At 43.3% G+C, this 27430-nt stretch overlaps 1 protein-coding gene across 1 annotated transcript in view; it reads left to right on the top strand.

Moving 5' to 3' along the window:
• vav2 (vav 2 guanine nucleotide exchange factor) overlaps positions 1-27430 on the top strand; it is a gene marked incomplete at its 5' end in the record, with an annotated part of 379801 nt that overhangs the window by 339084 nt on the left and 13287 nt on the right. The window contains 11 exons of the mRNA XM_083642062.1: positions 12012-12111; positions 12956-13051; positions 18721-18789; positions 19031-19117; positions 20730-20815; positions 20948-21080; positions 24462-24571; positions 25089-25190; positions 26558-26646; positions 26782-26795; positions 26909-26927. Coding sequence (XP_083498188.1) covers positions 12012-12111; positions 12956-13051; positions 18721-18789; positions 19031-19117; positions 20730-20815; positions 20948-21080; positions 24462-24571; positions 25089-25190; positions 26558-26646; positions 26782-26795; positions 26909-26927 — 905 coding nt within the window. The remainder of the gene's footprint in view (positions 1-12011; positions 12112-12955; positions 13052-18720; positions 18790-19030; positions 19118-20729; positions 20816-20947; positions 21081-24461; positions 24572-25088; positions 25191-26557; positions 26647-26781; positions 26796-26908; positions 26928-27430) is intronic.

Below are 27430 nucleotides of genomic sequence, written 5' to 3' on the forward strand. Positions count from 1 at the left end.
GCTGTGATGCAAATGAGCTCTACCCACATTTAATCAGATAGTTTGAGAGTATAGATTTCAACTTTTTATCCGTGACAAACATTCAGCCAGCCGACACGCATATCTAGCATAACACTTGAACGCTGATGTCCTGGCATATAAATGAATATTCATCTCCTATTCATAAATGCATTGACTGATGACAAACACCATGTTAATATTTACCTTCAGTGACATTCTGGAGAATGCCAGGCGGGGATATTTTGAGCGATTCTTTTGATTTGCAGATGGCGGCGTGCGTCACGGGTTCTGGCATTCTGTGTGTGATTGGCATGTACACCACCGGCCTCATCATGAGGTCTGTCTGCAGTGACCGGAGGGGGTTTGGACCCACACAGAACCTTCTCTCACCACCAGGCACAGAACCTTTTCTCACCACCAGGCACAGAACCTTCTCTCACCACCAGGCACCCGGGCCCATGTTTCTGATGACCCGGCTCGCTCTCCTTCATTTGGTTATCTGTGCTTGTTAAGTCCCGGTGACCTTTCCAACAATGTGCTCATTTTCTTTTTTCTCACTTCACTGGAAAAGGCGTTTTTCTCCTCCCCTCGTTTGTCATCGAGCTGAAGGCCACGCTGCAAATGTCACCGGCTTATCTCTACTACTCCATCCTAAAACAGAACCAGAACCCCACTGAATAGCAAAGTGCACTCAGAGGCAGTTTGCTCAACTAAAGAAGCAGTTGAAGTGCCCTCTTGTTGCTATCGTCTACATAGACATCAGACCGTTCCAAGTCCTTTCTGGAGTCATCTCGCTCGCTGATCACCTTGCGATGCTGCTCCTCACGGCTGGACCACGAGGTGCTGATTGGAGGTCTCGGCTCTACGTTCTCCTCGTTTTGCTCTGCTGGATATGTTGATTGGAGGTGAGGGGCCCCCGGTGCCACGTGTCACCGGATATTAGCTGTGGCTTCACACAGCCTGCTGTCACGTCTGCTTTGCTGGGAGATTTCCTCACTAGCCTGACGTGGCCCCTAGGTGGGGGTGAAGGCCCGGGGAGCCGTTACTCCAAATGGTGTTTTCTGTTGAACTAACATGCATGACAGAAGAAGCCAGCGAGGCAGGCGGGGGTGGCAGGACCGACTATGAAAAGAAGACCAACCGTTTTTAAACTGCAACGACAAAACTATCCAAACCGAGGGACAGCTCACTCTGAAGCGACTCTGCTACTTAGAGATTGTCTTTCCTTTCTCTTTTCCCCTTAAAGATGCCTTTATGTTCCAACACAGGGCTCAGCCAGTTACTTCCTGTTGTGTTGACACTTCCTGTGACAGTACAGTACTAGTGAGCAGGTAAAACAGAACAGTGTTTTGAACAGGAAGTCATAACACAACTGGGTCAAGTGGGCGGGGCTACATAAGGTGATGAATACCCTGCTGGAAGTATTCTTCTGGGCAAAGTGAAAAGGTGACATTTGGCCCACATTCGTCACTTTGAAGAAAATAAAAGACTGCTCTTTTAGTGGCCAATCAGCATGGCCCTCTCTGGGCCCCTCCCACTGGCCCTCTCTGGGCCCCTCCCACTGGCCCTCTGTGGGCCCCTCCCACTGGGTCAGGGCCTGGGACAACTATTGTTGTGTGATATGGTGGTGTTTGGTTTTCTCCCCTGACACACACAATCCTCCCCCCTCACTTTCTCTCTTTTCATGCTGATTCTTCAATGAGTCTTTTGACTGTAGAGCTACAGCACCTGTCCCAAAGCAGCACGATGCATCTCCATGACATAGAACAATCAATTCTGGTTCCACAAAGAACCTTGTAATATCCCAAAGAATATGTTTCTATGGAATATTAACATGCTCCTAAGTCTTAGTTATTGGATGGTGGGTGATGGAGGCATAAATGTGGAAAATAAACAAACCTCTCCATAGTATATTTTGTGCAATTGCAAATGCAGCAGGTCAAGGTAAGATCAACAAAAACACAATGCAGGTATCTCAGCAGATGAGAGCAGAAATTGTTCTTCCTTGGTCTACTGTAGGTTCTTTGTGGAACCAGAAATGGTTCTCCCATGGCATTACTGCGAATAATCATTTTTGGCACCTTTATTTTTCTGTGTGCAGGCAGAATTTGTGTCATATACTTGTACATAATGTACTGAGAGGCATTTACTTTCAGCTCCAGCACTTCTTCTGTGACATGTCAACCAGCTTCAGACAGGATGGGAACTGAGGGAGAGGGAGGGGAGGGCTCATTCCTCAGGATGGTGGATCCTCACTGGCTGCATCAGGTTCTGATATATGGAGCTGCTGAGTTATCTCCCAGCCTTGCTGCTGGACATTAGAGCATTTTTTATTCAGCAGAACTCTCATTAGAAGCATATTTATAGCTCGTTTTACGTAGGCTGTGTATCAGAGAAGCAAGAAGTGACGTTTAATAGATGTTATACAATAAACATGGGCTTTATTTAATACTTGCAACACATAATAACTTGCATGAATAAGTCATTAAATCCTTAGCCGTGAAACAAATCATTGGTTCATATTTGTTTCATAACTTACAAATGTATGCCATGTCTTTATTCATACTTCACAGTAGCCTGTCAATGTGTTGCTTTATCAATTATAAACATAATTTCATCCATTATTTCATAAAATTCTGACTCAAACGCCATTGCATGTACTTCCTCAATACCAAACCAGTCAGAAATCTAGGAGAAATCAGAAATCTAGGAGAAATCAATAGGTCTGATTATGGATAATCCAGAGTGAGAGAAGACAATGCAGCAAACAAAAATCAAAATAGATCTTGATGACTTTAAGTAGCGGTGCTCACCCCATGACCAAGGCTCTGAGGTCTATCTGAGGTTCACATACCAATACAAGATCACACCACACCACCAGTCCCAACTCCCCACATTGTGGCCGATGCCTTTATCAAGGTGGCTGATTTCCACCTGGACATCTCCCTCCCTCGGTTTTCCAATATATTGTAAATATGACAAAAGTACAAATCCCTCTACTTATTACCAGTTATTTAGTTGTTCACCAGAATGTGTTCTGATATGCAAATTGATGCACTTTAAATTAACTGAATTTAACATGAGCTCATTTCAAAATGTTAACAAAATTAAAGTGTCATTCGTGTCTGTATTCAGCATATAAGATTTTATAATGATAGTTTTGATAAACAATGAACATGTATAATTACTGTACTTTGCATTATATAATAATGCTGCAAAATATGCACACTATTCAATGAGAGATGTAATAGATTATTAGAGAAAAGTCCGTTCATCTTGAGATTACAGCAGATCTCCTTCTTTCAGTGCAAACTTTAAAACTGATCTACAAAAACAAGTCATCTCTGGCTTAAATTGTTAGCTGCGGACTGCAGTAGACAACAATTTGATACAAGCAGATATTCATAAAATGGCACCAGTTGTGATGTATTAACATAAACATTAAGCACCTCATTTGCAATCTGTTCTCCAATGTGTGCTGTAATATGGCCCATCAACACTACAGCCAACATTTGACCAGCAGATGGCAGTTTGGTGTGTTTGAGTTTCCACATATCACCGACACAGACCTTTCTGCTGACCAAAAGGAGAATATCAGTTGAATTCAGCAGAAGTTGTTTTCAACTTGTTTGGTGGCATTTTCTGTCAGGAGGTGTTTTCATTTTTAAGCCACCATGGTGCAAAACACATAACTATTCAGTGAAAAATTATGGCTAATTTTTTTTAGCCACGATGCATCCACAAGTCATTCCCACTTTTCTTGACTTAGGCTACACTTTCATTCACTTAAGTGAATTTATTTAATTGAAATTTGTTTCCTCTCTTTCTTTCTTTTTCAAATTATTTGAAACAGAATGGATAACATGTGTAAGTGCACGATGGCAGTCCTATATTAATTTGTTATTGGTTAGTGATTAATTTGAGTGGAATGTGCAGGGAATTGTGTCCTCCTCATGCAGGGCTTTTGTCCAGCAGAGGAGCCATGTCCCTGTCGCGTGATTTCTAACCCCACATAGGATAAGCAATAACCACGCCCTGTGGCGCCGGGATTGGCCAAGAGCAACACTGGAGGGCACGCAGCCCAGCGATTTAATAAACAAACTGAATAGCTCTTGAGAATGGACAGCGATTTCGAGAGCGGACATTGAAATTAATTATGGTCACCTAATTTCCTTAGCATAGTAATAATAATAATAAGCATAATAATTGTAATCTACACAATGTACACAATCTACAAAAACATGCAATAATATAAACGGTGTTGTGTTCACGTTCATAGCTCATATAATATAATGTATCATATCGTTAATTTCAAGCTCAATTCTTACCCAGAGAAAAGGTACAGCACTGAAAATGTAACAAGCAATAGTTTTTTAAACATCTTTATTTTAAAAGATGAAAAAACCCAGGTGCTTTAGTCCCAAGCTTCAATGCTCCTGGCCAATCCCGGCGCCACAGGGCGTGGTTATTGCTTATCCTATGTGGGGTTAGAAATCACGCGTCCCTGCGTCACCTCATACAGCATCACATGATGTACACAGGCCCCTCCCCTCACCCAGGCCCCTCCCCTCGCCCTGGGCCTGCCAGCATCATGGTGCTGCTGGACAGCTGGACATGGCCTTGTTGTTTGTTGCTGTTGGAAAGTGAAGAAAGTCAGCCCTCAGGCATTTGGCGATCTGGCTGCTTTGCTCCAGGCAAACACTGTGACACATACACATGAAAACACACATGCACAGAAACACACACACACACACACATGCTCACACACACACACACACACACACGCACACACACACACACACACATACACACACGTCCACACACACACACGTCCACACACACACACACACACACACACACACACACACACAGGATGGCGTCTTTCTAACCCTGACCAGCTGAGCAAAGCAATCACTCATTTTCTCATTCTCTTAGTTTCTTGCAATTGCTGTGAGAAATACATGATTTAATGTTCCCCGTGAGCACATTTTGTTTATGGGGCCGCGCATAAATGAATATAAATGAACACACAAACATAATCCATAAGATCTAGAATTTGCACATTCTACAAAAACGGCCGGTAAGAAAAATGTCACCTCTTTAATGCATTTCCTGCCTGCCGGCCCTATCCTTTCCACCAGCTAGTTTCACCTTCGTTACCCAACTAGCTTTGGTGTTTCAACTGACCATCTCTTTCCACGTGTCGTCTCGTTTTAAACATCCCCGTAAGCCTATCTGCTCGAGAGAGACCACGACTAGTAACTTCAACTCCTTGTGCAATAATGATCCCCACATTCCCGGAGCAGTGGCGCCGGCCCACCACCTCCTTGTCAATGGAATTGCCTCATAAAAGAAGACCTTCATGTCCAATGAAGCTCTGCTGACATACATTATGACGGGGCGTCTCTGGCTCGGGCCCCTGGATCCTCACCATGCTGCACAATCTAACTGCTGTCTGATAATTGACATCAAGAACCCCATTAATCTCAATCACTGTGTCCTCCTTGAGGAGTGGGCGCTGAGGGGAGCTGTCTCCCAGAGTGTAGATCAGGTCTTAATCTGGGCCCTGCTCCTTGTTAGCCCTAGGCCAGTTTAGCCAGCGTAGGCAGCCTCAGCGGGGGAAGACGTAGGCAGCCTCAGCGGGGAAAGACGTAGGCAACCTCAGCGGGGGAAGACGTAGGCAGCCTCAGCGGGGGAAGACGTAGGCAGCCTCAGCGGGGGAAGACGTAGGCAGCCTCAGCGGGGGAAGACGTAGGCAGCCTCAGCGGGGGAAGACGTAGGCAGCCTCAGCGGGGGAAGACGTAGGCAGCCTCAGCGGGGGAAGACGTAGGCAGCCTCAGCGGGGGAAGACGTAGGCAGCCTCAGCGGGGGAAGACGTAGGCAGCCTCAGCGGGGGAAGATGTAGACGTGACTCTGCATGAGCTCTGGGACAGCAGCCATTATCAGTGGTAGATCACTGCAGCACTGACTCTGATGATCTGACTGGAGGATAGGAGAAGAATCTGCTTCCAGGCTTGAGTTTCACCATTTGAAAGATCTCACTCCCTTCCATGGCCATTGTTGACAAGATGATCAGTCATTTACAGACTCAACATTTTACAGATGGTGTGTGTGAAGAACTAAAGGATATCATTCGTTCTACAATAGAAATCTTCATGTACAAAAAACACTACTTCCTTCCAGCTATAGTACAGATCCTTTCCAAAACATTTGAATATCAAAACAAGTTAGTTTTTTTTCCATACTTCCTTTCAAAAAGTGAAACTTTCATAGATTATAGATTCATTACACACAAAGTGAAATATGTCGAGCCTTTATTTGTTTCATTTTTCATCGTTTTGGCCTACAGCTCCAGAAAACCCCCAAAACAGTATTTCAAGAAATTAGAATAGTGTGAAGAAAATCAGCAGTTACTTCTCAGTTATGACTGACTCCAGCCTCAGTCCACTCCCTCTGAATCTCCGCCAAGTTTTGAATCGTCTTTGCTTGACAATCTGCTGAAGCCCACGGTCATCCATGTTATTTCCATGATATTCTAATTTTTTTTGGAAAGGATCTGTATATGAGTGGAAGCAAGTATGAGCAGGAACCTACCATTTTACCTTTTTCTTTTTAGTCTGTAGCTGCACCGCTGCTCTTTTGATCTCATATGAAATATCCTCTCTCTCTCTCTCTCTCTCTCTCTCATCTCCATCAAAGATCAGTCAGAGGTGAGGTTACAGTAGACTTCAGGGTGGCAGCACTCTGCACAGCCTTGCTCTGCAAGAGTCACATTAAGACACTTCAGTGCCAATGCTAGCAGATGGGTTTTGGCATGAGCGGCCATGCCAGTGTCCTAGTTTAGAGTCAGTGAGTGAGCAGGAGAAATATGGGCCACCTGCGGGGGGCATCCTCGAGGCTCGATGACTTTGAACTACATCCAAGTTGAACTCAGACATCTTTCTCGGGGTGCTCTATTGTAATGTGTAATTAACACAGTCTCCCTATCCTCTCCGGCCCAAATTAAGAGATCCCCCCTCCTTACATAGAGATAACAGGAACCGTTCAAAGCTATCGATATAAACCACTATATTTCATTAGTGCACTGTGAGTACAGCTTATTGGCAAGAGAATGCTACAAACCACAATATTGCCCTGGGATACAAGATCATTCATGACTTATTCATGCTATATACAGTACTGTGCAGTATGTTCCTCATCTGAATCCATGTATTCACATTGAAATCTGCCCCCTGCAGTGAAAAGAGGCTCTCACCCCAACCTCTAAAATACTGTTCTTATCTGTCATTCTGTTGTATCTACATTATTATGGCTTACATTGCTCACAGACATTAGCCAGTTCTCAGCTAATTGTGGACTATAGCAGCAGAATTTCCCTTCCCTTTGAGTAATATATCACTGCTTTTAGATATATTTTATTTTCATATTTTCAAATCACAACTTTTTTAGAAATGAAGAAACAGACGCTTGTTTTTTTTAGATTGTAATTGTTCTAAACAACGGGTTGTGAAAGGGTTTTATAAGTCAAGTGCTTTCAAATGTTCCCACAGACCCACAGAGGACGATGCATTCATACAAGAACATTTGAATTTTCCTGTGATGACAGCAAATATATTTGAACATTTCTCTAACTGCTATTTATGCCATTATGTGTCACGATTCAGAGCTCTAATATTTGTGAGATGCGTTCGACTGTAACGGCCCTTTTGGTATAGCATGCAATTATGTAATTAAGCATGTCATTAACTACTCAAAAAGGAAATAGTTATACTTGGCCTGTCAAACATTTCTCCACAATTATTCGTATAGTTTATTTTGCCAACATGGGGTTTATTTCTTCTCAAAAGTAATCTGAAGGATGACAGACTGTGGTAGTAGCATAAAGTAATCTGAAGGATGACAGACTGTGGTAGTAGCATAAAGTAATCTGAAGGATGACAGACTGTGGTAGTAGCATATTGAGGATATAAAGTAATCTGAAGGATGACAGACTGTGGTAGTAGCATATTGAGGATATAAAGTAATCTGAAGGATGACAGACTGTGGTAGTAGCATAAAGTAATCTGAAGGATGACAGACTGTGGTAGTAGCATAAAGTAATCTGAAGGATGACAGACTGTGGTAGTAGCATAAAGTAATCTGAAGGATGACAGACTGTGGTAGTAGCATAAAGTAATCTGAAGGATGACAGACTGTGGTAGTAGCATATTGAGGATATAAAGTAATCTGAAGGATGACAGACTGTGGTAGTAGCATAAAGTAATCTGAAGGATGACAGACTGTGGTAGTAGCATAAAGTAATCTGAAGGATGACAGACTGTGGTAGTAATCTGAAGGATGACAGACTGTGGTAGTAGCATAAAGTAATCTGAAGGATGACAGACTGTGGTAGTAGCATAAAGTAATCTGAAGGATGACAGACTGTGGTAGTAGCATAAAGTAATCTGAAGGATGACAGACTGTGGTAGTAGCATAAAGTAATCTGAAGGATGACAGACTGTGGTAGTAGCATATTGAGGATATAAAGTAATCTGAAGGATGACAGACTGTGGTAGTAGCATATTGAGGATATAAAGTAATCTGAAGGATGACAGACTGTGGTAGTAGCATAAAGTAATCTGAAGGATGACAGACTGTGGTAGTAGCATAAAGTAATCTGAAGGATGACAGACTGTGGTAGTAGCATAAAGTAATCTGAAGGATGACAGACTGTGGTAGTAGCATAAAGTAATCTGAAGGATGACAGACTGTGGTAGTAGCATATTGAGGATATAAAGTAATCTGAAGGATGACAGACTGTGGTAGTAGCATAAAGTAATCTGAAGGATGACAGACTGTGGTAGTAGCATAAAGTAATCTGAAGGATGACAGACTGTGGTAGTAATCTGAAGGATGACAGACTGTGGTAGTAGCATAAAGTAATCTGAAGGATGACAGACTGTGGTAGTAGCATAAAGTAATCTGAAGGATGACAGACTGTGGTAGTAATCTGAAGGATGACAGACTGTGGTAGTAGCATATTGAGGATATAAAGTAATCTGAAGGATGACAGACTGTGGTAGTAGCATAAAGTAATCTGAAGGATGACAGACTGTGGTAGTAGCATAAAGTAATCTGAAGGATGACAGACTGTGGTAGTAGCATATTGAGGATATAAAGTAATCTGAAGGATGACAGACTGTGGTAGTAGCATATTGAGGATATAAAGTAATCTGAAGGATGACAGACTGTGGTAGTAGCATAAAGTAATCTGAAGGATGACAGACTGTGGTAGTAGCATAAAGTAATCTGAAGGATGACAGACTGTGGTAGTAGCATAAAGTAATCTGAAGGATGACAGACTGTGGTAGTAATCTGAAGGATGACAGACTGTGGTAGTAGCATATTGAGGATATAAAGTAATCTGAAGGATGACAGACTGTGGTAGTAGCATATTGAGGATATAAAGTAATCTGAAGGATGACAGACTGTGGTAGTAGCATAAAGTAATCTGAAGGATGACAGACTGTGGTAGTAGCATATTGAGGATATAAAGTAATCTGAAGGATGACAGACTGTGGTAGTAGCATATTGAGGATATAAAGTAATCTGAAGGATGACAGACTGTGGTAGTAGCATATTGAGGATATAAAGTAATCTGAAGGATGACAGACTGTGGTAGTAGCATAAAGTAATCTGAAGGATGACAGACTGTGGTAGTAATCTGAAGGATGACAGACTGTGGTAGTAGCATATTGAGGATATAAAGTAATCTGAAGGATGACAGACTGTGGTAGTAGCATATTGAGGATATAAAGTAATCTGAAGGATGACAGACTGTGGTAGTAGCATAAAGTAATCTGAAGGATGACAGACTGTGGTAGTAGCATATTGAGGATATAAAGTAATCTGAAGGATGACAGACTGTGGTAGTAGCATATTGAGGATATAAAGTAATCTGAAGGATGACAGACTGTGGTAGTAGCATATTGAGGATATAAAGTAATCTGAAGGATGACAGACTGTGGTAGTAGCATAAAGTAATCTGAAGGATGACAGACTGTGGTAGTAGCATAAAGTAATCTGAAGGATGACAGACTGTGGTAGTAGCATATTGAGGATATAAAGTAATCTGAAGGATGACAGACTGTGGTAGTAGCATATTGAGGATATAAAGTAATCTGAAGGATGACAGACTGTGGTAGTAGCATATTGAGGATATAAAGTAATCTGAAGGATGACAGACTGTGGTAGTAGCATATTGAGGATATAAAGTAATCTGAAGGATGACAGACTGTGGTAGTAGCATAAAGTAATCTGAAGGATGACAGACTGTGGTAGTAGCATAAAGTAATCTGAAGGATGACAGACTGTGGTAGTAATCTGAAGGATGACAGACTGTGGTAGTAGCATATTGAGGATATAAAGTAATCTGAAGGATGACAGACTGTGGTAGTAGCATAAAGTAATCTGAAGGATGACAGACTGTGGTAGTAGCATAAAGTAATCTGAAGGATGACAGACTGTGGTAGTAATCTGAAGGATGACAGACTGTGGTAGTAGCATATTGAGGATATAAAGTAATCTGAAGGATGACAGACTGTGGTAGTAGCATAAAGTAATCTGAAGGATGACAGACTGTGGTAGTAGCATATTGAGGATATAAAGTAATCTGAAGGATGACAGACTGTGGTAGTAGCATATTGAGGATATAAAGTAATCTGAAGGATGACAGACTGTGGTAGTAGCATATTGAGGATATAAAGTAATCTGAAGGATGACAGACTGTGGTAGTAGCATAAAGTAATCTGAAGGATGACAGACTGTGGTAGTAATCTGAAGGATGACAGACTGTGGTAGTAGCATATTGAGGATATAAAGTAATCTGAAGGATGACAGACTGTGGTAGTAGCATATTGAGGATATAAAGTAATCTGAAGGATGACAGACTGTGGTAGTAGCATAAAGTAATCTGAAGGATGACAGACTGTGGTAGTAGCATAAAGTAATCTGAAGGATGACAGACTGTGGTAGTAGCATATTGAGGATATAAAGTAATCTGAAGGATGACAGACTGTGGTAGTAGCATAAAGTAATCTGAAGGATGACAGACTGTGGTAGTAGCATAAAGTAATCTGAAGGATGACAGACTGTGGTAGTAGCATATTGAGGATATAAAGTAATCTGAAGGATGACAGACTGTGGTAGTAGCATATTGAGGATATAAAGTAATCTGAAGGATGACAGACTGTGGTAGTAGCATATTGAGGATATAAAGTAATCTGAAGGATGACAGACTGTGGTAGTAGCATAAAGTAATCTGAAGGATGACAGACTGTGGTAGTAGCATAAAGTAATCTGAAGGATGACAGACTGTGGTAGTAGCATATTGAGGATATAAAGTAATCTGAAGGATGACAGACTGTGGTAGTAGCATATTGAGGATATAAAGTAATCTGAAGGATGACAGACTGTGGTAGTAGCATATTGAGGATATAAAGTAATCTGAAGGATGACAGACTGTGGTAGTAGCATATTGAGGATATAAAGTAATCTGAAGGATGACAGACTGTGGTAGTAATCTGAAGGATGACAGACTGTGGTAGTAATCTGAAGGATGACAGACTGTGGTAGTAATCTGAAGGATGACAGACTGTGGTAGTAATCTGAAGGATGACAGACTGTGGTAGTAGCATATTGAGGATATAAAGTAATCTGAAGGATGACAGACTGTGGTAGTAGCATAAAGTAATCTGAAGGATGACAGACTGTGGTAGTAGCATAAAGTAATCTGAAGGATGACAGACTGTGGTAGTAGCATAAAGTAATCTGAAGGATGACAGACTGTGGTAGTAGCATAAAGTAATCTGAAGGATGACAGACTGTGGTAGTAATCTGAAGGATGACAGACTGTGGTAAGTTAAGTTAAGTTAAGTTAAGTTAAGTTAAGTTAAGTTAAGTTAAGTGAAGGATGACAGACTGTGGTAGTAGCATATTGAGGATAACAGGTGAATCTTCTTGTCTTTCCACAGGTTGTTGATCTACGGCCAGTACTGTAGCCACATGGAGAGTGCCCAGAAGACACTGGATGAGCTTATAGCGACGCGAGAGGACGTCAAAATGAAAGTAGAGGTAATGTCCCTCAGACAACCCGTTCATTTGCTGGACATCTGCAAAAAGACCCAATAATACACAAAACATACATGTTATATATTATTATCTCCACCAACGGAGTTGGCCAGGAGGCCATTATTTTTGCCCTTGTTTGTCTGTTTGTCTGTAGGATATCTCAAAAAGTTCTAAACGGATTTGCGCGAAACTTGGTAGAAAAGGAGTTCATGGGCCAACTTAGAACTGATGAACTTTCCACGCCCGCTGGTCAAAAGGGGCGTAGTTATGGGTCACAAAGAGGCGGATTCACGTAACAGCACAAAACCTTGTAGAAAGGTTGGAGGAGGTAGTGCCCTGAGCTTTGTAACAGAGTAAAATGGCTTCTCACTGTCTACTTACACAAGAATGTTGCTTTTAAAAAGGATGTTATGTCCCCCATTACTGCACAGGCACAGAAACACCAGGAATAAACAATGCTAGTCCTATACAGTGTTGGAGCATTGTGCCAAAGCCTTATAGGATGATACAGAATGGTTTCTTATGGAACTAATACACACATCCAGTGTGTGCTGTGCCCTTACTAGTGTTGGCTCCTCTTGTAGTCAGTCACAGAGTTTGAGAAATCCATCCATAGAGGAAGTTCTCAGTCAGCATAAATAGTCATTGTTGTAAATGTCTGGCAAGACTCTGACTTTGTGCCCTGAAAGAACAAAGCAACCTCGTTGTTGATGGAATGCCTGGTGAATCTGTGCAACAAGACACAATCAATGACACAATGAATGAATGTTTGTTAGCAGGAATGTACTACAGCGCATTGTGCTGCACTATGTACTCATGATGACCTGCTGTTGCCCTGGTTTCCTAGGAATGCACTATGAAAGTCCAGGAAGGGAAGTTCAAGCTGCAGGATCTGCTGGTGGTTCCCATGCAGAGGGTGCTGAAGTACCACCTACTACTGAAGGTATGTGGAATCACACACCTACAAAACCTACATTCTCTTTCACATCATTTTCATTTTGCAGGGGGTAGACAAAAATAAACGCTGAGTTCTCAAACTGTAGTTCACTCTGTCGGGCGGTTGAGTTCTCACACTATACTGTAGTTCACTCTGTCGGGCGGTTGAGTTCTCACACTATACTGTAGTTCACTCTGTCGGGCGGTTGAGTTCTCACACTATACTGTAGTTCACTCTGTCGGGCGGTTGAGTTCTCACACTATACTGTAGTTCACTCTGTCGGGCGGTTGAGTTCTCACACTATACTGTAGTTCACTCTGTCGGGCGGTTGAGTTCTCACACTATACTGTAGTTCACTCTGTCGGGCGGTTGAGTTCTCACACTATACTGTAGTTCACTCTGTCGGGCGGTTGGTCCACAAAATGTTCACCACCCACAGTTTTCACCCCAGGAGGCTGAAATTTAGCATGGAGGTCAAGTGTGTGTGCATGGGTGTGTGTGTTCATGCCAATGGGCTAAAAGGAGGCTGTGTGTGTGTGTGTGTGTGTGTGTGTGTGTGTGTGTGTGTGTGTGTGTGTGTGTGTGTGTGTGTGTGTGTGTGTGTGTGTTGTGGGTGGGTGGGTGGGTGGGTGGGTGTGTGTGTGTGTGTGTTCATGCCAATGGGCTAAAAGGGGGCTGTGTGTGTGTGTGTGTGTGTGTGTGTGTGTGTGTGTGTGGGGGCAACTTAGAAATGCAGCGTGGCAGAGTAGGGTGGGCTGCCCCCGCCGTCCTGCTTGTTTTTACTATTGTCCACATTTTAAAATGACAGCGCCCCAAAAAGTGTTACGCAAATCAAAACTATCTAATATTTTAGATGATGTAAAGCAGCCACACTTTGCCTTGATGGAAAGGCAAAGGCTTTGGAAAGAAATTCACACACAGGCAACAACTTAAGAATCACATTTCCAGCCTTTATGCATAGCTAACGGCGGAGACACACCAGACGTCTACCAATCAACATCATCATTGGTAAGTAGCAAATAGGGCTAGACTTTAAAAAATGTGAACTATCCCTTTAACAGTTTAGACCGATCAGCCAGGCATGAAGTCAGTACAAGTTGTGACTGGCGCGGAGCAAATCCGAGCGCTTCTGGTGTGAATAGCCAGGCTCCTGCCTGGCCACACTTCCATGACGCGCTGCATCTGAGATGTTTCTGGTGTGTCTCCGCCGTAACCCTTTAGATGAAAACGGCTATAGTCAAAAGCATAGCACATTCAATCAAGTGTATCCACATGTTTGACTGGTAGTGTATATTAATGTCAGGTACCTAACATTGACTTCCCCAGTTCTTTGAGGAATGAAGGAGGTGGTAATGTACACAGCACTTTACGCTCCAGATCTTCTCATAAAGTTTGGCTCATGTGAAGATCTCCACTAGTGATTAGAGATGCTATGGAGGCTGTGTGACCTTCATCCTGGTGATAATGAAAGCATGATTGAATGTTAGGCAGTGTGTATGGAGGAATGATCATGTGAGGAACATCATGAGGAAACCTCACCACAAGGTGCTCCTGGTCCTGTAAATTACCTCATATTCCTCGCCTGAGATACTTCCTGGTCCTGTAAATGACCTCATATTCCTCGCCTGAGATGCTTCCTGGTCCATTCCAGCTCCATCACACTGTTGAACAGCTTGCAACAGACAGTGTGGCTTTCTAAAAGCCCTCTAAATGTAGGCCGAAAGAGCACTCACTCATCAGAACATGTTACCTTGTTCCATCGCTCATGTTTTTGGAGTCCTTTGCACAAGGTTCACTCGCAGAATGTTACATGTATTTCTAATCTGGCCTTAGATATAAGCTGTTTTCTGAGTGGCATCTCTTCCATAAATAGCAGCTTTGTGAAGCTCAAGATTGACTCTGGTTTTTTGTTGAGTGAGTCACAGAGGTCACAGAGGTCACAGAGCTCTTGAGTCACAGAGGTGTTGATTCACTTCTGTGGTCATTTTTGAGGCCGGTGTTTAGTGACTATAGAGACACTGCATGAAATAGGCCACACCCATCACGGGGGAAACGCTCCGTTCATTTCCACACACCAGCGTCATTTTCCTTGAATTAAACATAGCTAAAAGCTGTTGTGTGGTGGGGCTGCACAGACAACAAATGTAAAAAATCACCAGTTAAAGTTTTTTTGTACTCCTGAGCAAAACAAGGAAGCCATTGAGAATTGGCGAGAAGAAAAATGTGGATCTAGCTGTCAAGGAAGTACGTTGGAGTGTTCATCTTCCGTATATACGATCTTTTTGTACAACACGCAACCATGCACGTGACATAGGAGAACGCCAGGATTGGAGCGGGGAGTTCTGTTTTCCCCCGTCTTGGGCGTGGCTTCTGAATGATGACGCGTTATCCTGTGAAGTGTCTGTGTATCTCTGTTAGTGAGCTTTGACTGGCCACAACTACTACTTTTTTCCTTTTAAGTTAAATTTACTTTTACTTGAGTGTGTTTTTACTGAAGTACTGTACTTAGCTAATACAAATGTTGGCTCCTCATCAGCGACAAAAGTAACAGCTGTAATTTGGCCAATTCTGGAGCCATTCACAATGAAGTCAGTTAGTCAGGAAAAGATGGAAAGGAAAAACGTGGGTTTACTTTGTTTGTGCACTTTATTTTGTAATTTAGACATTTTCAAATGAAAAGAATCTAGATTAGTTTTTCTTCTACTAAAATGTCAGCAAGGTAAACATAGTTGAGTAGGATGTTCTAGTGCTCTTCCCACCCCTGAAGACACCACATGATTCATTGACTAAGCATCTCAATGATGAATGAGCATGAGCTGCTGATGTGGGCTCAGCGGGCTGACAGGTGAGCGTTGTGCCAGGTGACTGTGAGGTCAGGTGACTGTGAGGTCAGGTGACTGTGAGGTCAGGTGACTGTGAGGTGACGCACAGCGCTCTGTGACTCCTCTAATGGGATCCCCTGCTAGGCACCGAGGTCAAATCAGCCATGCAGGTCAAATCAGGCGTGCTCTAATCACATTAAATGCACCCCATTTCACTGCTTCCCACGGCTTTGCAGTAAAGGATTACTATGCTGTGGCCTCAGGGCATGCAGGCCCACAAGTCGTGTGTGAGTGTGTGTGTGTGTGTGTGTGTGTGTGTGTGTGTGTGTGTGTGTGTGTGTGTGTGTGTGTGTGTGTGTGTGTGTGTGTGTGCGCGCGCGCGCGCGTGTGCGCGTGCATGTATGTCCAATCACGCCTAAGGGCACATCTTTACACAATGTTCTGGGTGGTGTATAGATTTCACAGCGGGGTGTCTCCATATTTGTTCTTGGGGGTGGAAACTCAACTCATGTCACCCTCTTTGTACTGTAGCATTCAACTCATGTCACCCTCTTTGTACTGTAGCATTCAACTCATGTCACCCTCTTTGTACTGTAGCATTCAACTCATGTCACCCTCTTTGTACTGTAGCATTCAACTCATGTCACCCTCTTTTTTTTTTTTTATAATATGTTTATTAAATTTTTCCCTGTACAATTATCAGCTGTCATTGCAAGTATCACAACACAGGTTTTGTACAACAAACACAACAAAACAAATACAACCCTCCCACACACACAAACCCCCACTCTCTCTCCCCCTCGCTCTCAACATCCACCGATCAGCGGCACCCGACAAAGCAAAGACAATCCTGAACAAAAAAACAAACATCAAAACAACATTTCCAGAAGAAACCTGGAATCCACCACCACACACTGCAAGTCCTCAAGACCCCTGTCCCGAGTCCTCAAGACCCCTGTCCCGAGTCCGCCCCCTGCATGAGCTCCCTCAAGACCCCTGTCCCGAGTCCGCCCCCTGCATGAGCTCCTCATCAAGACCCCTGTCCCGAGTCCCCCCCTGCATGAGCTCCTCACCAAGACCCCTGTCCCGAGTCCGCCCCCTGCATGAGCTCCTCATCTCACCACCACACACTGCAAGTCCTCAAGACCCCTGTCCCGAGTCCGCCCCCTGCATGAGCTCCTCATCTCACCCTCTTTGTACTGTAGCATTCAACTCATGTCACCCTCTTTGCAATCTGGGAACCCAGAGTCTATTTCTATTTGAAAATCAGACTCTGGGAACAGCCCTAGCGTTTTTCCCAGCTTCCTGTACAGCGCGCCTCTCCTGCCACCGTCACTTCCTTTTCCGTGTCCGTGCTCCACTGTTTACAGTCTAAATAGCAACTTGCACCGTGACTTTACACTCATTCTCCACTGTTGTTGTGAGACGAGTTGACCTCTTCTATGCGGTGTGTTTATGCATTAACGTTATTAGTGACTAGCCGATGCGGAAAAGGAAAGCGTGTCCTGTAGCTAAACTAAATTTAGCACAGTTATTTAAAAAAGACTCCAGTGTTGATGGAATCTCCTGATCTTCAGCCCCTGGTGCTCTCAGTGTTGATGGAATCTCCTGATCTTCAGCCCCTGGCGCTCTCAGAATAGACTCCAGTGTTGATGGAATCTCCTGATCTTCAGCCCCTGGTGCTCTCACAGTGTTGATGGAATCTCCTGATCTTCAGCCCCTGGTGCTCTCAGTGTTGATGGAATCTCCTGATCTTCAGCCCCTGGCGCTCTCAGAATAGACTCCAGTGTTGATGGAATCTCCTGATCTTCAGCCCCTGGCGCTCTCAGAATAGGACAATACTGTATACTACAAAGAAGGTTCAATAGGCCCCTTCTCAGCGACTGAACCCAAAGAGGAGACTGGAGCACACCATTCATTGGAAAAATGTATTAATAGCACCTTGTTAATAAAATGTATTAATAGCACCTTATTAATACATTTTTCCAGTGAATCGTGTGCTCTACTTTGGGTTCAGTCGCTGAGAAGTGGCCCATCGAACTGTTTGTCTTCTCAAATAGTGTTTGGATCTGATTCATTAATAGCATTTTATGAACCCGCATGTTCATATACTCCAGCAAAACAAAGGATAAGTCTGGGTATTATTATTATTTATCTTAGTATGTTGAGCATACTTCATCATGACATTTGATCTCCTTTTTTATTTGTTATTTTCCTTTTCTTCTTTGTTCATCTGTCACACTTGATATCTCCGACACTGCTGACGACACTTTGACACAACGTGGCAGAGCGGTGCAGCTGCACTGCATTCTGCCATTTTCACAATGACACTAATAGGCGACAAAACACAGTGACTTATTTCTTTTGGATTGGCCATGCATCATTTACTGTTGCCTCGTTAGCATAAAACACCGCTAATCGTGCTAGCCGAACGCAGGAAGCTAGTTAGCCATCTTTCTGGCGTTCTGTTGTTTGTTATTCTCATGTGCGTGTACTCACTGTGTGCTGCTGTGGATGGTGTTCAGCTGGGCCTCATTACTAGCCACATCCGCTTTCACACCCATTCGTTATCACAGAACAGCCTTCCTGTCCGTCACCTGTGCATCTCTCCACACAAACACTGCTCATTAGAATAGGATGAGCTGTTTACTTTGCACCATGCATTTCCATCAGCTATTTATGTGTTTATGCAAACAGTGGAAGAGAAAGGGCCAGGGACAAGACGGTAACTTTCATTGTGTTTGCTCTCTTGCTGCCGCACTGATAATTACATGGGGATAGAGGCATGAGTGTGTTTGTTGTTTTTGTTTCAAAATAAAAATTTAAAATTCTAACATGAGTCTTCCTCCACAGGAACTTGTGACTCACTCAGCTGACCGACCAGAGAGACAGCAGCTCAAGGAGGCGTTGGAGGCTATGCAGGTGTGTGTTTTATCTGTGTGTGTGTGTGTGTGTGTGCGCGTGTGTGTGTTTTATCTGTGTGTGTGTGTGTGTGTGCGCGTGCGCGTGCGTGCACTTGGAAATTATGTAAGTATACAGTGTTACACGTCAAAGCTTTGTCAGCTCTTCAAAGTAAATGTTCCATGATATGATATGATATGACAGATGTCAGAAAGATGTGTAGCTATAAGGCTGAAAAACCATCTCCACCTTGCTCTCTCAGGACCTGGCCATGTACATCAACGAAGTCAAAAGGGACAACGAGACACTGAAGAAAATTAGCGAATTCCAAAGTTCTATTGAGAACCTTGTAAGTATTCTCATCTCTTAACTCCTTGAAATGGTGTCACTTATTAGAATTGTTCTAGGAAAAAATGTATTCCAGGATTATTACCAGCCACGACAGCAATGGCATCATGTAGACACCTAGTCTCACTCCAGCTTTAGGTCCATTTTAAGCAAATATCATTTTGTAAGAATTGCATTGTTTATAATCAAATTATTTTGCTTCCTAATGCCCCATAAAATGCCAGAAATGAAATTAATTTTTTGTTTTGTTTAGACAGCAGAGCTCTGATATGCCAACACTAATACATCACAAGCATGGAATTTTCCATTTCTGATAATATGATGAGCATCAGAGAGCCGTTAGCCATCCTTAAAATCTCAATATGGCCACACAAAATCTCCTTTTTCCTGAGAACACTTCACATCATTCCTTGTCTCCTGTCATCGTCCTCTACAATTATAATGCCCCAAATACATCATTTACAGTCGTCTCCCAGAGCATGAACAGACAAGTTATACTTTCCATCTCTCTCTCTCTCACCCCCCTCTGCCCTCTCTCTCTCTCCCTCTCTCTCTCTCCCTCTCTCTCTCTCACCCCCCTCTGCCCTCTCTCTCTCTCTCTCTCTCACCCCCCTCTGCCCTCTCTCTCTCACCCTCTCTCTCTCCCTCTCTCACCCCCCTCTGCCCTCTCTCTCTCTCCCTCTCTCTCTCTCCCTCTCTCCCTCTCTCTCTCTGTCTCTCTCTCTCACCCCCCTCTGCCCTCTCTCTCCCTCTCTCTCTCTCTCACCCCCCTCTGCCCTCTCTCTCTCTCTCTCTCTCTCTCTCTCACCCCCCTCTGCCCTCTCTCTCTCACCCTCTCTCTCTCTCCCTCTCTCTCTCTCACCCCCCTCTGCCCTCTCTCTCTCTCTCTCTCTCTCTCCCCCTCTCTCTCTCTCTCTCCCTCTCTCTCTCACCCCCCTCTGCCCTCTCTCTCTCACCCCACTCTGCCCTCTCTCTCTCTCTCTCTCACCCCACTCTGCCCTCTCTCTCTCTCTCTCTCACCCCCCTCTGCCCTCTCCCTCTCTCTCTCTCACCCCCCTCTGCCCTCTCCCTCTCTCTCTCTCTCTCTCTCACCCCCCTCTGCCCTCTCTCTCTCACCCCACTCTGCCCTCTCTCTCTCACCCCACTCTGCCCTCTCTCTCTCATTCCCTCTCTACTGAGGTGTAAACACAGTCACTGGGTTAATGTGTAGGGCCTGTGTGTATCTGTGCTGTCGCTGTAGCCTCAGGAAGCACCAGTGGAAGCTCTTCGTAACGAGCTGTGCTTTAACGAGCTGTGCTTTAACGAGCTGTGCTTGTACCTCATTATATTCCTGACACAAGCCATTCTGCCATTCACTCAAAGACTCATGCTAATGAGGCGAGGGTCACCTAGCAGCCAAGTTGTAGTATTTTGGATTAAACAGCGCTCTGAAAGTCAGGCTTACTTTCTCCTATAACTTCATGGGATGAAACATTCTTAGAGAAATGTATAACTGCTGTTGATTGGTTAGATTCTATGTCTGATGACGAGGATTATCTGCATTGTTTATCATTCATCATGATATTTAGTGTGCAGTGGATTTGACCTGAGCATTGTGTGTGTGAGCGCAGCAGCAGGTGAAGCTGGAGGAGTACGGCAGGCCAAAGATCGATGGAGAACTGAAGGTGTCCTCTATCGTCAACCGGACAAAGCAGGACAGGTGAGCTCAACCTCTGTAGTGACATTCAAACATAACGCAACACAAGCAATGATGTATTCTCACTGCCCAACAATGCCTGTGCGTTGTCTTTAGGTATATATTCCTGTTTGATAAACTGTGCGTTGTCTTTAGGTATATATTCCTGTTTGATAAAGTGGTCATTGTCTGCAAGAGGAAGGGCTACAGCTATGAGCTCAAAGAGATTATCGAGCTGCAGTCGTATAAAATGTCTGACGACCCCATGAACAACAGAGACATGAAAAAGGTAAGACATGCGTTGGGCAGGCCTTTGGGTTTTCAGAGACACAGATCAGACAGTGACTGCGTTCACATGGAGTTGACGATCCTGGTTATGATGCTTATCCTGGTTTTGAGCATATTCAGGATATGGCGTTTACATGGAACACAGAGAAAGCAGGTTACTCATATCCCTGTATACATGATAAGTAGTAGTATCCTGGTTACTGATCACTGCATGCTATTTGTGCAGGCGCCTGTGATCTTTACAATACAAACCGGTGTCATTATTATTATTATTATTATTTTTGCTTGTATTCAGGCCCGTAGCCAGGGTTTGAGAAATACCGAGGTCATTTTAGCGCGGCGTGGCGGGCCCAGGGGGGGCTGTGCCCCCCCGGATAGAAAATTTTGTCCATTTTAAAGTAAAATGCTTCAATATGGTGCACTTTGAGAGCAAAATGAAGAGGCTAGATCTATAAAGAACTACATACATCATGTTAGATTAATATCCTCTTTACTGTGCTGTTGCCTTAACACGTTAAGTGCCATAGCCGAGATAATTCGTCTTACATAATCCAACGCTTGAGTGCCAGAGCCGAAATAACTCGTCTTACATAAACATTTTTTTTTTTTGACGGTGGGACATCAATCAACAACTTTTACATCTTCGAGATCACTATTGGAGCAAGAGAATGTGTATAATCTATTTTACCGACCCACTAAGTGTTGACAGTGCTCCCCCAGACGAGCGAAATCAAAGAAAAAACTGCCGCGGGAGCAAGCCATTCATTCAAGGAAATGGCGAGGCGATTTTACAGTAATCCATTCCACACTTGTCTTGCCCGAGAGCGGCCGCGCAGGCAGCCGCACACAGAGAGCGGAGAGCGATTTGCAAAATAGATTATAGGTGAAACACACTTTGAAACACCTCAGAAAGGCCAGAATCAACATCTGCCCATCGCCCACGCATTCCCCGGCCCATCTTGACTCGCACAAGGAGCGTCCGCACGCAGGCAAGCAGGCAGGCAGGCACGCAGGCAGGCAGGCAGGCAGCAGCAACGCGCTTCTGACACGCCCGCTGTAGAGCCAGGAGGAAGGAGGAGAAGACACATGGAGGGAGGAGTTTGAATGAGAGGGGTGTTTCCTGTTGTTATGGAGGAAATTACTGTTCAAAACTATTGTTTAGAATGTCTGACGGTCTTACTGATGCCAAAAATGAATGGTTAAAGTGACTGTTCTGTCGAATTTCACAAAAAGCCATTTATCTCTGAATAAATTTCCAGACGCTGAAACCATGCTGTACTCAACGGCTAATATCTACATAACTACTAACTCTGCAAACTAACTCTTTTAGACAGAGAAAGCACACATTCTATTAGTTATTTTTAGATGATTGGTGTTCATGAATTCTTAACAGAAAATAATCCTCGGCTCTTGTAAAATGAGCCAGAATCCTCAAAAAAAAACCTGGCACAACTTACCTACAGGATGAAAAAATGGCTGGCACTCAATGTGTTAAAATGATACAAAAAATAAATGTCTCCCCATATGATATAATTTATATTCTGCATACAGGTCACATGGCAGAATACTGCTCAATTAAATACAATGGCCCATCTACACAAACATCACTTACAGGGGAGTTACTTACCCATTCACTTCAATAGAACTGTCCCCAAAGTCTAGCCCCAATCTAGCCTCAATGCAAAATCTGAATGTTGTGAGTTATCTCTCTTCCTTCTATAGCACACAGAGAGGAAGCAAATTGTTGCATTTCCGATCAACTGTCGCATTAAAACATCAATGACAGATTAATAGATCTGGGGACCGGGGCTATTTTTCAAAAAAAAAAAATTTTTTTTTTTTTTTTGTGTGTGTGGAAAATACCATGACCTCGGTGTCCTCAATGGTAGCTACGGGCCTGCTTGTATTGGGTGCGTGTGACTTTTTTGGGCCAAGACCATCTTCACGGTGGTCTGTCCCCGTCACAACACCTTCATCCTGTAGTCTGTCTACTACAGACTTGAATAGGTCTTTGTCCTGTAGTCTGTATACTACAGACTTGAATAGGTCTTCCTCCTGTAGTCTGTATACTACAGACTTGAATAGGTCTTCGTCCTGTAGTCTGTATACTACAGACTTGAATAGATCAGCATTTCAATGCTTTCTCCTATCTAAGCTGCCAAGTATTTAATTATTTCATCACTGAAAGAGACAACTCTGCAAAACTCCATTTCCTCATCGCTCCAGAAGTGAGACTTGGCTGAAGCCGAGCCTGCGCAGGTAGTCTGCTGCGGTCAGAAGCCAGGATAAGGTGTATATACATGCAGCAGTATCCCAGGTTCCTTCGGAGTACTCCAGCTAGCATAACCGGCTTTCTCAAAACCGGGTTAAGGGCTTATCCGGGTTTCTGAAACCGGGATATGATGTTTACATGCGCAAACACAAAAACGGGATACTCCAAAACCCCGACAGTAACCGGGATACTCAAGTCCATGTCAACTCAGTCAGTCACTTTATGAACCTTTTTTTTTAGGCAAAGGTGCAAGTGTAGGTTGTGAAATATCCTGTGCAATCATTACAAATGATGTCATATCCTGTGCAATCATTACAAATGATGTCATATCCTGCCTGTGCAATCATTACAAATGATGTCATATCCTGTGCAATCATTACAAATGATGTCATATCCTGCCTGTGCAATCATACAAATGATGTCATATCCTGTGCAATCATTACAAATGATGTCCTTGAGCTTGATGGAGTGTGCTGATGGTGATGTCAGATATGGAGCCATGAGTAATGCATGGAAGTGTCAGATCTGCATTGTGCTCGCTCATGCTTCAAACACCATGTCAGTGTGATGAGGATCATCTACTGCCTTGGTGCATTGCTCCACCTGTATCTAACGTGGCTTTGTGGTTGGGATCTGCATGCCTGTGTCCGTGTTGCATGTGTAACTGGCTCTTTCTCTGCTCTCTTTCTTTTTGCATGCTTACCAGTCGAGTGGAAAAATGGTAAGCTCGTTTGAACTCATCCTGTCATGGTGGCCTATAATTATATTATACTATATATTATATTATAATTATATTAATACCTATAATTAGCCAATGGTGTCGTTGGGTGTCGTGCTTTGATTGCATGTGCACCCGCCCACTGGCTCTGTGATTGGCTCTCCAGCTTTTGGTCAGATGCATCGCTTTTAGCAGCATGTGGGGCATCCCTTAGTTCTGAATCAAATGTTTTTATTAGTATTATTTATTAATATTAATATTTATTTTTTAGACTATGTTTTTTGTATAGATTGTTATGGATATGCAGGTGTCACAGGCCTCTCTGTCGATCTCTTTCATTGCCACCCCTGTATCTCTCCACCATCTGTTCCTCACTCACTGTCTCTCCCCAGTGGTCGTATGGTTTCTACCTGATCCACCTGCAGGGGAAACAGGGCTTCCAGTTCTTCTGCAAAACTGAGGACACCAAGAGGAAGTGGATGGAGCAGTTTGAGATGGCTATGTGAGTCAGATGGCATGTTATCAGTTTGAGATGGCTATGTGAGTCAGATGGCATGTTATCAGTTTGAGATGGCTATGTGAGTCAGATGGCATGTTATCAGTTTGAGATGGCTATGTGAGTCAGATGGCATGTTATCAGTTTGAGATGGCTATGTGAGTCAGATGGCATGTTAGCAGTTTGAGATGGCTATGTGAGTCAGATGGCATGTTATCAGTTTGAGATGGCTATGTGAGTCAGATGGCATGTTATCAGTTTGAGATGGCTATGTGAGTCAGATGGCATGTTATCAGTTTGAGATGGCTATGTGAGTCAGATGGCATGTTATCAGTTTGAGATGGCTATGTGAGTCAGATGGCATCTTATCAGTTTGAGATGGCTATGTGAGTCAGATGGCATCTTATCAGTTTGAGATGGCTATGTGAGTCAGATGGCATGTTATCAGCTGTGTTATCAGCTGTGTTATCAGCTGCCTCGTCCTTCATCTGTAATGATTGACTTCTATCCTCCCACCATCCAGGTCCAACATTAAGCCAGACAGAGCCACAGCCAACAGCCATAACTTCCAGATGCACACGTTCGATAAGAACACCAACTGTCGGGCGTGCAGGATGCTGCTGAGGTAATGATCGTCTTGTGTGCATAACACTTAGTATAGTCAGACCCCATAACACTTAGTATAGTCAGACCCCATAACACTTAGTATAGTCAGACCCCATAACACTTAGTATAGTCAGACCCCACAGTAAACACTTAGTATAGTCAGACCCCATAACACTTAGTATAGTCAGACCCCACAGTAAACACTTACCGTAGTATAGTCAGACCCCATAACACTTAGTATAGTCAGACCCCATAACACTTAGTATAGTCAGACCCCATAACACTTAGTATAGTCAGACCCCATAACACTTAGTATAGTCAGACCCCACAGTAAACACTTAGTATAGTCAGACCCCACAGTAAACAGATCCAGCCTAGAATGGACTTTCCAGAGACATACACTGTTCATTTGGACTCAAAAGAAGATATTTTATTTAATACACACTTTGAAGCTTTGAAGAAGTGTGCAGAAAGATTTATCTGTCTTTTATGTTGCATTAATATAGTTTAGTACATTGTAAGTCAAAATAATAAGAATAAGGAGGTTGGATTACCGTAATTGCTGTGCTGATTAAAAATGCAGCTAAGTATTGCTCAACAACAAATTAAGAGGCTTAAATCATGGAGGGAACATGTTTTGGCTAAGATAGCCTTCATCAGGTTTTATTTATTCATTTATTATTGAATCTGTATTTTACATGGAAGTCCCATTGAGTACAAATTTATCTTATTATGAAACATGAACATCGCTGCTTTTAACTTCATGTTAAAAGCAGAACATAATCTACTACATAATTGATAGATGATATTTTGAAGCATTCCCACCGTGTCTCTGACCACACCCACACCCGTGTGTGTGTGTTTGTGTGTGTGTGTGTGTGTGTGTGTGTGTGTGTGTGTGTGTGTGTGTGTGTGTGTTGCTTAGCTTTAGCAGGAGTGGCTCAGTGTAAATCGTGCCACTGAATCACCTCTATTACAGTTAGCTGGGCTCAAATCGATGCTGTGTATTGACCCACAAACTTCAGGGCTACACTGACCTCAATTCCCAGCGCTGCTCGTGGTAGCTAGCTAGTGGCTGCTCGTGCTAGCAGGGTCCAGTGTTCTCACTTAGTACCAGATGCTAATTACAGCTACAGCCACAGTGGATTCCACTGTGATTTATGGCACTTCTTATTAAACATGACAGTGCGGAGTTATGGTATACGGAACAAATAATGTGCTGTAATGTTGACTGCTATTAAATTGATTCTGTCATCTTAAAAACTAACGAGGAAATGATGTGGGTAGGAATAAGTTGTCTAACTATAATAGCAGTTTTTTAGTAGCAAGCGTAGTAAGCTATATTGGCAGTTTCTCTGATCAAGTGTGTGTGTGTGTGTCTACCAGGGGTATCTTCTATCAGGGCTACTACTGTTCTCACTGTGGGACAGGAGCACACAAGGAGTGCCTGGAAATCATCACCATCTGTAAAATCAGTAGGTGTTTCTTCTACTCTCTGGTAGAAACCCAGTCCCAGACTTACTATTTCTTTGTGTGTGGGGGGGGTCACTAGTATGTAGTCCTGTTGCGATGCCTCTCTGACTCTTCCTCTTTTCTGTCTCTTGTTTTAGATCCCCTTGACTTGGTGAGCAAATCCTCTTATCAGAAAACAGCAGAATCATCACCAAGCAATTAACCAATTAACATTTCAGGTTACTGATATTGCTACTGTAATATTTTGCTTTTCCCCTTTTATAGGAACCTGGGATGTCGTCAGGTAAGAGTGTGTGTGTGTGTGTGTGTGTGTGTGTGTGTGTGTGTGTGTGTGTGTGTGTGTGTGTGTGTGTGTGTGTGTGTGTGTGTGCGTGCGTGCGTGTGATAAAGAAATACAGTACAAATCATGTTTTACGTTGTCAGCTCAACATTATACAGAACATCTTTGGATAAAGCTGGCTCTGCTGTGTGTATCAGCTGTCATGTAACAAGTTTGTTATGGGTAGAGAGGTGCACAGCACAGCCCTGTACTGCCATCTAGTGGATCATTCCACTTCATATGAACCACATACAGATTGCCAACCAGGGAGGGTGGGTGACACTTCAAGAGGTGGATATCATTTGAAAGTAAAAAAAATCTAAGGTGTCACAATTGGTCTACTGTGAAATAAGCAATACTGAGTCAGGAGTTAATGAACTTCCGTTTTGGAATTACATTTAAAGCGCCACTTAGCAAGATTTTTATTTATTATTATTTATTTATTTAATGCAAACCAATCTTATCAA

This window comes from Poromitra crassiceps (assembly GCF_964638095.1).
Source record: "Poromitra crassiceps genome assembly, chromosome: 8".
Classification (NCBI taxonomy): Eukaryota; Metazoa; Chordata; class Actinopteri; order Beryciformes; family Melamphaidae; genus Poromitra; species Poromitra crassiceps.